The sequence below is a fragment of the Prosopis cineraria genome, unplaced genomic scaffold (genome assembly GCF_029017545.1).
Source record: "Prosopis cineraria cultivar Desert tree isolate PC_DT_omini unplaced genomic scaffold, ASM2901754v1 PC3, whole genome shotgun sequence".
Lineage (NCBI taxonomy): Eukaryota > Viridiplantae > Streptophyta > Magnoliopsida > Fabales > Fabaceae > Prosopis > Prosopis cineraria.
This window is the reverse complement of record NW_026555334.1, coordinates 14,121,926-14,132,682: the sequence shown is the minus strand read 5'-3', so window position 1 is coordinate 14,132,682 and position 10,757 is coordinate 14,121,926. Positions and strand designations below refer to the sequence as shown.

The following is a 10,757-nucleotide window of genomic DNA, read 5'->3' as shown; positions in this document are numbered from 1 at the left end:
ATGGATAGCCATAGAGCAGAAGAGTTGTTCCAAGCAGAGTCTCATTTGTACAAGCTCGTGTTCAATTTCATCAGTACCATGTCTCTTAAAAGTGCAATCGACCTTGGCATACCTAACATAATCCACAACCACGGCCAACCCATCACTCTCCCTGAGCTGGTCTTGGCACTTCAGATTGACCCTTCAAAATCTGGTTTTCTCTACAGACTCATGCGCTTCTTGGTTCACTCTGGCCTCTTTGTCAGAACCCAAGTTGACAAAAGAGACAAGGAAGCAGAGGCTTATGATCTCACACCTTGTTCAAGGCTTCTCCTCAGAGGAAATGTCCCCAATCTGACTTCATTTGCACAGGCAGTTTTTCACCCTGCTCTGTCTGAACCGTGGACATTGCTGGGAGATTGGTTCTACAGAGAAGAGGTAAATCCTTTTCACTGTACATATGGGATGGGGTTTTGGGAGTATGGAAGTGAGAATCCTGAGTATAGCAAGCTTTATAATGAAGCTATGGTGAGTGATTCTGGGATGACGAACTTGGCGATTAGAGATTGCAGATCAGTTTTTGAGGGGATGGAATCGATGGTCGATGTTGGGGGTGGGAAAGGAGCTGTGGCTAGGATCATATCATATCTGAGGAGTTTCCCAGTATGAAATGCACAGTGCTTGATCTTCCCCATGTTGTTGCGGATTGCAGGACAGTGAAAAATCTCAAGTTTGTTGGAGGTGATATGTATCACCATATTCCTCCAGCTGACTCCATTCTTCTCAAGGTATGTGTGCAGATTTATTTGTTTTCCACTTATACATGTCCAGAGAAGTTTTACTTTGCATTCATCATTGTTTAGTTCTGTTTCAAAATTCAAAGCTTGATTTTCATAATAGCACATAGCCAGTTAATTCTTGGTCTTCAGTTGTGACTAGGCCATGTTTTTAAGAGTGGATGGTTAGATATATCAAATATGATAAATTTTAATAAGCAATTTACTTTTTCTTCAGTTTTATTCAAAAATTAGATAAATATTTTTTTAAATTAAAAAATCCTTCTGCTTTAGTCTAATTTCGAATTATTTTACTCACATATGTTTTAATATACATATATATTTTATAATTTGAAAAATCAAATGATGAGTGTTTCTATTTATTAACTAAGGTACGTCATAACTTTTTATTTAAACAATTTCATGTATTGTAAAAATAAAGAAGAGGTTTATATAATTTTACCAAACTTGTAACTATAATTTTAACAACTGTAAGAAAAATCTATATAATTGTTCAGTTATAAATTTACATGTTCTATAGATCTGAAACAGTATAAGACATAAATTCTTTTTTAAGCATATATTTCCAGGTAGAAAAGTTGATATCCTTGAGGAAGAGATAGGGAAATAGCTGATATGTGAATGTTACACATAATACATGTCTAGGATATTCTATCTGTAATCTCACAAAATTAGGTCTGAAACAATGATGATGTTTGAAAAGATGAATGATGAAGTTGAAAGAAAACTATACCAAGATCGAAATATATTGCTGTTCACTTAACATAAGATGCTATGTAAAATATTGTAACCTACAAATAGCATGAGAACTAACAAGAGAAACAAGGAGAGTTACTGAAGTTTTGAGATTGATATTTCTGGTAATTGGAAATTGGCAGCTGATATTACATGCTTGCAGTGATGAAGACTGTGTAAGGATACTGAAGAAATGCAGAGAGGCTATTTCAGGGAAAGGGAAAGAAGGAAAAGTGATAATAATAGACATAGTGATAAATGAGAAGAAGGATAAGCATGAGGTGACAGAACCAAAACTGTACTTCGATTTATTGATGATGGTTGCTGTCACAGGAAGAGAAAGAGAGGAAAGAGAATGGAAGAAGCTCTTCTTGGAAGCAGGGTTCAGTCGCTACAAGATAACACCATTCTTTGGTTTAAGGTCGCTTCTTGAAGTTTGTCCTTAATTAACAGAAACCACACATCAGCAATAAATCTCTTGCATGTCAGCAACAAAATTCACTCCTGATTCTGCATTCCAGTTCTGTGATTAATTTACTGTTTTGGGGAAAAATAAGATGTTGTGCTATATATAGTCTTCCATTATCGTCAAAGTGTTGATTGAATGTAATATTTAATCTATGAATTTTTTAACAAAACAAGTCATAGGATTCTCTCACCATTTTTTTTTTTAAAAAAAGCTTTTGGAGATTTTTTTTTTTCATTCATTAAAATTTCAAAATGGAACTCAATGTGTGGTAACTTTAAGGATAAATTAGCCCTCTGGCTAAAAAAACTTCTTGTGCCCAAAAAAATATGTACTTTACTTTTGAAAATTTAGAAGTATAATCGATTTATATTGATATACAAAAAATTTATTATTAATATACAATGAGTTTATCATTAAAAATTTAAAAATTTACAAGGGGTTTATCTAAATTGACAAATATAATAAATTGATTATAATGTAAAATATAATAAATGATGGGCTATTTGTTTGATTTGGTTCTTTAACATTAACTATATTTACAAAAGCCCTTAATTTTAATTTAAGCTGTTCCCTTTCTCCTGAAACAATTCTTTAACCCATCCAATAATTTCAGAAGGTTTTGAGTATATTACTATGGGTGGAAAAGGCCGTCAAGTTGCATTTGGTTAGCCAATCACCAATTCTCAACAGCACCTCAAGTAAATAAAAGCTTATAGGTGAAGAATGACAAGGAATTCATATTCCATGATCATGTCTATAACTAGAACTTTAACTACAGCCTTAATGGAGATCATACAATTGGAACCCCAACTAATCACAGAAATATGGAGTTTCATAAGAAGTACCTGGACTTGATACTGGTCCCTTGTGGATTGCTCATCATGTTTGCATAGCACCTCTTTCTGCTTCACTGGTACCTCCAGAGACCCCTCACTGCAAACACGAAATATCAAGGCTTACTAAATGCATTGTACGTGCAACTGAGAATATTAAGGGGATCGGCTGCCCCTAGAAGGTTGAGGATTTCTTAAGTCTTCATCACAAAGGTTATGCTTTGACTATTTATTACCTGTAATTCAGAAAGATCCATTGGTAAGATAAGCCAATGGTGAGCACTTGGATTCTTTTTAACAACACAAAATGCCAATGCTTTTGATGATACAATTTTTAATTCACTATGCTTTGATCATATGCTTGAAAAGTCAAAGTTGCAACTTGCAAGTCACTTCAGGCGGCAAGGCAACTTGGCAATAAGAAAAAGGAAAATGATAAAATCTTTTGAATTATATAAATAATATATTAATTTCTTAAAATGTCATAATTTTTTTAAAATTTTTTAAAATTTTTTTATCATTAAAAAATTAATATAAAAGATTAAATTGCCCGTAATTTAAACTTGTAAATTATTGTTGAATTCTTGTGATTTAAGAAAAAATTTGTGAATCTTATAACAAAACTTGTGAATGGCAATTGATAAATGTTAAGATTTTAAATGAAAATTTATAAATTGTTGTTAAATTCTTATGATTTTAAGAAAAAAAGTTGTGAATCTTAAAACAAAACTTATAAATAATAATTAATATTTAAATTAAAGATAATTTAATCATTTACATTAATTCTTTAATAATAAAAAAGTTTCAGGAGACTTTAAAAAAATTAAAACATTTTAAAATTTTAAAATATTATTTATATAATTTAAAAAATTTTATTGTCATTGTCCCATGGAAAAAGTCTGCAAAACGATGAAGAATTTTTCTGCAACTTATTAATTAGTGTGTTTAATGCCTGTTTCAAATTTCCACGAGGGACAAAGTTTAAATCGAATCCTTTATATTTATATACTATTGTGGACAGAACGAATAATACAAAATAAAATAATCATGCGTAAGATTTAGATCCCATCTTTCTGCATAATTTATTTCTAGCTATCAGTATTATCCAAATGCATTATATCATTTATTTTAATCTAACAAGTTGAATTGAGACGAACTTTACTGTGAAGAGAAATGAACAGCCACGGCACCCAGAAAAACAAACACCTAAGAAAATTTCAAAGTCCTTGCATCCTTTGAAAGATGAAATTTGGGAGCACCTTGGATATTCATTAAAGTACTCATTATCTTTGATACGATATGAACTATCCAAATTTAATCTGATTGGTTTAAATTTATAATTTTTAATATTAAATTTTGACCATCTAAAATAAATATAAATGGCTATTTTATAAAAATTATAAAAAAAATTTCACACTAAATTTAAACAATTTAAATAGTTTAGATTAATAATGAGCAGATTTTTTAAAAATTTTAAAAATTTTTATTTTAATAAATATAAAATAAAAATTTTAAATTTCAGCAATCCAGAATCCAAATTATATTACTTTAATGAGCACTGAAGGCCATCCAGATTTCGAGGTGCCTTCGGTAAGCACCGATGTGCTCCCATGGAATTTTCAAGTCCCCGACTATATATTTTCTTAACAGTTAGTTTCTTTTACTGGCAGTACTATTCATCAGAACAGAGGGATCTGCGCCTGCAAAAATGGCTTTCAATCAAGTCAAGGTAGAAGCAGAATTGTTTCAAGCTCAGTCCCATCTGTATAAACACGTATTCAATTTCTTGAGCTCCATGTGTCTCAAGAGTGCTCTGCAGCTGAACATACCAGACATAATCCACGGCCATGGCAGACCCATCACCCTCCCTGAGCTGCTCTCCACTCTTCAAATGGACCCTGCAAAATCTTCTTATCTCTATAGGCTCATGCGCATACTGGTTCACTCTGGCTTCTGCACCACTTCCAAAGTCCCTAAAGGTGATGGGGAAGAAGAGGGATACAACCTCACACCTTCCTCTAGGCTCCTCCTCAAAGGCAATATCCCAAGCTTGTCTACTTTCGTTCAGGCAATGTTTCATCCAGCTATAGTGCACTCATCGGAATCCTTGGGAGATTGGTTTATCAGTGATGAGCCCACCCCCTTTCACACTGCACATGGGATGGGATTCTGGGACTATCTCAGCCAAAACCAGGAGTTTAACAGGCTCTTTAATGAAGCTTTGATTAGTGATTCAAGTATGATGAATTTAGTAATTAAAGATTGCAAATCAGTCTTTGAGGGATTCGATTCATTGGTTGATGTTGGGGGTGGCAAAGGAGCTGCGTCTAGGATCATATCCGAATCACTGCCTAATCTGTGGTGTACTGTGCTAGATTTTCCACATGTTGTTGAAAACTTGCAAGACAGCAGAAATTTGAAATTCGTTGGAGGGGATATGTTTCATTCTATTCCCACAGCAGATGCCATTCTTCTTAAGGTATGAAAATTTTAAGGTCCTTCAGTTTGTGTAGCATTGATGAGCACTGTATGAAATTAACTAGACAGGAAATTTGACTAAGCAATGATTAATTGGGATTTGGCAGTTGGTTTTACACGCTTATAGTGATGAAGACTGCGTAAAGGTTCTCAAGAAGTGCAGGGAAGCCATTGCATGCAAAGGCAAAGGAGGGAAAGTGATTATTATAGACATAGTGATTGAGAAGAAAGATGAAGGCGATCTGAAAGATGCGAAGCTGTTCTTCGATGTGTTGATGATGGCTGTGGTCGCTGGAAGAGAGAGAGAAGAAAAAGAATGGGAGAAGCTGTTCCTGGAAGCTGGGTTCAGTCACTACAAGATAACACCTATCCTTGGTGTAAGATCACTTATTGAAGTTTATCCTTGAAATCCCTCCTCATCATGTCATATCTACTCACTTTGTATGCTACTGTTAGTTTCTTTTCTTGCTAAGGATATCTTATGAATTTTAATCTACTAATAAGATTTGTACTTCAATGTTAATTATCATTTTGCTTCCTTCAGTTAAAGTAAAAAGGAAATTCTGAAAAGAGGCACATAGAGCCCTAGGCTGTTTATTAATTATATAGTGAACAAATACAACGCTAATGAGTCATAGCAGGACATGTATACATAAGAATAAAGAATAAACAAATGTTATATAAAATATATACAGATAACATAAGTGGGCCATGAGTCCATTAGGACTGTTTCTTGGGCGTCTAGCATTTGGGCTCTTTAATTGCTTCAACAATCCCCATCAAACGAATGGCTAGGGCCTTTGACCAAACCGAGTTTGGTTCTCAAGTCAAGAAACCATGAGCTGCACAAGGCCCTTGTGAATATGTTAACAATTTGGTCTAAGGTTAGTGCATAGCGTACGAACGGCTGGCGAAATTAGACTCGATCCCTAGCAAAGTGTATGTCCAACTCAATGCACTTCGTTCTCGCATGGTACATAGTTTTTGAAGCCAAAGCTGAGGCACTCTGTTTATCATCACATCACGCCAAAGGGGTTTGCTTCAGCTTAAAACCAATCTCAGAACAAAGATTGAAGCCATGCGAGCTCAGCGGCTAAATCAACAGGTGCTTTGTATTCAGACTCCATGCTCGATCGAAAGACAACTTTCTATTTCTTCCAAGACCACGCGACAAGAGAATCCTCAAAATAGACAATAACCTCCGATTGAACACCAATCATTGACACACAACTTTCTATTTGCATTGGAGAAGCCATGCAAGGTAAGAAATTTGCTTGGCCGTAGACAGAGTCAAATCTAACGTGCCTATGAGATATCACAACACTCGCTTAATAGCTTGCCACTTGAGTCAATTTGTTTACAGCAAACATGATACCTGGTCTAGTATTGATCAAATATTGTAAAGCACCAACAGCCTGTCTGTAGATTGAGGGATTCTTAAGAGGAATAACATTGTTGATTGAAAGAATTTTATTGACCACCATAAGAGTAGGGACAGAGGAACATGTAGACACGCCAAAATTTTTAAGAATGTCCATGATGTATTTCTCCTGCTTCGAATAAAGTCCCGTGGCTTCTCTATGAGCTTCAATGCCAAGGAAATCGTGTAAGTGGCCAAGATCCTTTAGAGGAAATAGAATATTAAGTTGTTCAACACACATAGTCAGCATAGTTGGACAACTATCTAGTGATGATATCATCTACATAGATAAGCACAAACATCACATAGGACTTCAGCTTTAGGAAAAACAATGAATTATCACATTTTGAGTATTTCGAATTCCAACCAAGCAAAGTAGACTTCAACATGTCAAACCAAGCTCTAGGTGCTTGTTTTAGTTCATATATTGCCTTTTTCAATAGACAAATGTGATTAGGGAATCTTTTATCAATAAACCCTCCTGTTGTTTCATGAACACCTTTTCTTGCCAATGACCATTAAAAAATGCATTATTAATGTCTGGCTGTCTTATCTACTACTTGAAACTAACAGCTAAAGTCAAAACAAATCTCAGAGGTGCTGGTTTCAAAACAGGACTGAATGTCTCTTCATAACCAACCCCAGGATGTTGTTGAAAGCCTTTGGCTGCTAATCTAGCCTCAGGCTTAAGAAAGGAGCCGTCTGGGTTAAACTTAGGTTTAAATGCCCATTTGCAATCCACAGGTGCTTCTTTCCTGGTATTAGAAACTAGAATCCATGTTAGATTTTGACAAGAGCATTGAATTCATCTATCGTAGCCCTTCTCCACATATCTGATCACAAGGTTTCAGACACATTCTGAGGTTCAGATATGACAGTGGAAGAGGAATCTGCTGAGCCAACAAAAGGAACTTTCGGCTAATATATTCCAGATTTACTCCTTGTAACCATAGGGTGCCTGTTCTGCACAACAACAATATTTTCTTGCTCTTCTGATCTGTCAGAACTCTCATTTGTATTACCCGTACTTATATGAAGAATTTGATAAGGAATAGCATCATTAGATAGTTCTCCTTCTTGTATTCTTGTGTGAACTTGATCATGTGATGGGTGAGGTGTTGATCATTAGAAACAGTATTACTGATTGCAAGAGGCTATAAATGATTACTGCTTGAAGATGGACGAATAGCTGGAAAAGAGGACAGTAATGGCTTGAAGAAAACACTCGAATGCACTTCTTCAACGGCACTTGTCTCTTGTTAATAAACCCTGAGACAAAAGGAAACACTTGTTCATTAAATTCAATATGCCTAGAAATGTATATTCTGTGAGTAGAACTTAAACACTTGAACCCTTTATGAGAATTACTATAGCCAAGAAATACACACTTGGTAGTTCAAAATTGTAGCTTATGCTGATTGTAGGATCTTAATCAAGGATAACATGTTGACCCAAAAACCTTTAGGTTAGTATAGTTGGGATGCTTAGTGAACAGTCTTATAAATGGAGAAATACCACCTAGAACACTCCTAGGTAACCTATTTATGAATTCTGTGGCAGTGTGGAATGCCTCCCACCAATAATGGAGAGGATAATCCCATTTCAACTATATGTTTGTGTTTTCTTTCTGCCCTACCATTTTGTTGACAAGTGTGTGGGCAAGAGAAGAAGAGAGCCCTAGGCTGTTTATTCCTCATATAGTGAACAAACACAACTCTAATGAGTCATCACAGGACACGCATACATAGAATAAAGAATAAACAAATGTTATGCAAAATAGATACATATAACATAAGTGGGCTCTGAGTCCATTAGGATTGTTTATTGGTCTTCTGGCTTTGGGCTCTTTAATTGCTTCAACAATCACAAGTGTGATTTGCAATTAAATTACATATTTATAATGTCTTAATTAAAAAATTATATAATTATCGTCTCAAGTAAATATCCAAAAAAAAAAAATGAGTGTAATGGAAAAAAACCCTGTGCGATGTGTATATCTATATACCTACATAAAATCTATCAAAGACAACATAAGCCGTCCACTCGGATTTAATTTTAGTTGTGACAAGACAATTCCGCTGCATTTAATGATATTTTATCGCAGTCTAAAAGCTCGGTTTCTCTTAATTATATATATATATATATATATATTAGAATAAAATGTGTAGAAGAGAGAGAGAGAGAGAGAGAGAGAGATAAGAATGAGTAATACAAGCCTTGCACTCAAGATGGTTGGTCGCACCCGAACATAGTTTTTCCTCGGGGGATTGGGAGCAGAAACAAAAATTTCTTAGCCTTTCCTTTTTTTTTTTTTTTTTTTGGTTTTGGCAGCATTTTAGTCATTATATCCTTTTAACCGCTTATTAAGAACACCATTCAAAGTCACAATAAGTCATATTTCAAAATGGATTTTTTTAACAAAACAAATGATAGGATTTTTTTTGAAAAAAGAAAACAACTCTAGAAAAAATGTTCCCCCCAAAAGGAACTCATCATGGTGAAATAATATGAACTCAAGCTGATCCCTTGCTGCAAAAGCAATTCCTTAACTCATCCTTTCTTCTATTCCCCAAATATTGTAGCCGTACTATCCTCTAACTTCATGGGTTTTGAATGTATTACTCTGGCAAGACACGTCAAGTTGCATTTGGTAATTGGTTACCCAACTTCCAAGTCTCTACAGCACCTCATGCAAATAAAAGCGTACAAGTGAAGAATGAAGAGCAAACCACAATGCATGATCATGTCTATAACTACAACTATAACTAAAGCCTTGATGAAGATCATATTATTGAGTAACCAACTAATCATAGAATTATGGAGTTCCATAAGGAGTACCTGGATTTGATTCTGGTCCCTTGTGGATTGCTCATCATTTTTGCCTACCACCTCTTTCTGCTTCACAGATACCTCCACAGGCCACACACTACGACCAAGGGCTTTGAGGACTATGACAAAAGAGCTTGGGTTGAGAGAATCATGCAGGCAAGTAATTGACCTTGATCCTTCACCTTCTTCTTCGTTCCTTTGATTCAATCCAACCCCTTTACACTTTTTTGCTCGTGAAATAACCAGGCTGATCAGAGAGACATAGGCACAGCTCTCTCAGTCATTCAATCAAACATTACGGCTGCAACTTTCATGGCCTCGGTTTCCTTGACTGTTTGCTCTCTTATAGGAGCTTGGATTTCTAATGGCTCCAACAAATTCTTCCAGAGCGATTTAATCTACGGTGACATAAACCCAACCACCATTTCCATCAAGTACATCTGCCTGTTAATCTGCTTCCTTCTTGCTTTCTCGTGCTTCATCCAATCGATAAGGCACTTCGTTCATGCGACATATCTCATAAGCACACCAGATTGTTACATACCAGTGAGCAGCGTGGAGATTGCTGTGATAAGGGGAGACCATTTCTGGTCACTCGGTCTTCGAGCTCTTTATTTTGCCCTCGATCTGCTGCTATGGTTTTTCGGGCCGATTCCCATGTTTATTTCTTCGGTGGTCATGGTGATCGTACTTCACAGCGTCGACTCAAATTCCAGGCCATTGCATAACACTCGGGCTCAGGGAAGCCAGCTTCAGAAAACTAAGTTGGAAGGTTATGTGGGAATTATGATATAGCCATTAACAATTGAATTCATTGCAAAATACACCTGACTGTAAATATTTGCTTGGAACAGGTTATGATCCAGAATGAAGCACGAATTGTATGTTACTCAGAAGCAGTTTAAAAATGGATAAACGTTCATCCCCCCTCCCCCTTTTCTCATTTCATTGAAGTCCAATCTCACAAAATAGAATTTATTTCGTCAAATGAGTTCCAGATTACATACCAGCTGGGAAATTCCAATTTCATCACTGAACTCTTGCCCCCCCCCCCCCCCTCCTGGGATCATAAACATGCCTATCATCCAGTGGATGAGCTGAAGGATTATATTTCTTATAAGCAACTGCCTGCAATTGACTTTGAGCATTACGCTGTATGGATCTAATCCTACTTGCTTCCCCCCTCCCCGAAAAAAAAAAAAAAAAACACACACACA

The 10,757-nt window shown here is 35.7% G+C and overlaps 2 protein-coding genes, 2 long non-coding RNA genes and 1 pseudogene across 6 annotated transcripts; 3 read left to right on the top strand and 2 right to left on the bottom strand.

Annotated features, from left to right (window-relative positions):
* LOC129305080 (trans-resveratrol di-O-methyltransferase-like) lies at positions 1 to 2,017 on the top strand (annotated as a pseudogene).
* LOC129305082 (uncharacterized) lies at positions 1,493 to 3,126 on the bottom strand. Of its 2 annotated transcripts, XR_008591865.1 has the most exons (3): positions 3,050 to 3,126; positions 2,826 to 2,913; positions 1,493 to 2,021 (listed from the first exon to the last, which is right to left on the bottom strand). It is a non-coding gene; the product is annotated as an uncharacterized LOC129305082 (long non-coding RNA). The 2 variants fall into 2 exon arrangements; XR_008591864.1 differs by lacking the exon at positions 3,050 to 3,126 and having other exon boundaries at positions 2,826 to 3,038.
* A 1,263-nt stretch (positions 3,127 to 4,389) lies between these two features.
* On the top strand, positions 4,390 to 5,814 carry LOC129306357 (trans-resveratrol di-O-methyltransferase-like). The gene is made up of 2 exons (XM_054946911.1): positions 4,390 to 5,292; positions 5,399 to 5,814. Exons 1-2 carry the CDS (start codon positions 4,522 to 4,524, stop codon positions 5,696 to 5,698), a joined length of 1,071 nt encoding a protein of 356 aa, XP_054802886.1. The 5' UTR covers positions 4,390 to 4,521; the 3' UTR covers positions 5,699 to 5,814.
* Positions 5,815 to 6,996: 1,182 nt separating this feature from the next.
* LOC129306360 (uncharacterized) lies at positions 6,997 to 9,688 on the bottom strand. Its single transcript, XR_008592201.1, has 2 exons — positions 9,550 to 9,688; positions 6,997 to 7,980 (listed from the first exon to the last, which is right to left on the bottom strand). It is a non-coding gene; the product is annotated as an uncharacterized LOC129306360 (long non-coding RNA).
* LOC129306359 (uncharacterized) lies at positions 9,173 to 10,550 on the top strand. 2 transcript variants are annotated; one of them, XM_054946913.1, is made up of 3 exons: positions 9,173 to 9,696; positions 9,787 to 10,312; positions 10,395 to 10,550. In XM_054946913.1, the coding sequence occupies exons 1-3, from the start codon at positions 9,529 to 9,531 to the stop codon at positions 10,409 to 10,411; spliced, it is 711 nt and encodes a 236-aa protein (XP_054802888.1). In that variant the 5' UTR covers positions 9,173 to 9,528; the 3' UTR covers positions 10,412 to 10,550. The 2 variants fall into 2 exon arrangements, with proteins under 2 accessions (XP_054802888.1, XP_054802887.1); XM_054946912.1 differs by lacking the exon at positions 10,395 to 10,550 and having other exon boundaries at positions 9,787 to 10,335.
* Positions 10,551 to 10,757: the final 207 nt, after the last annotated feature.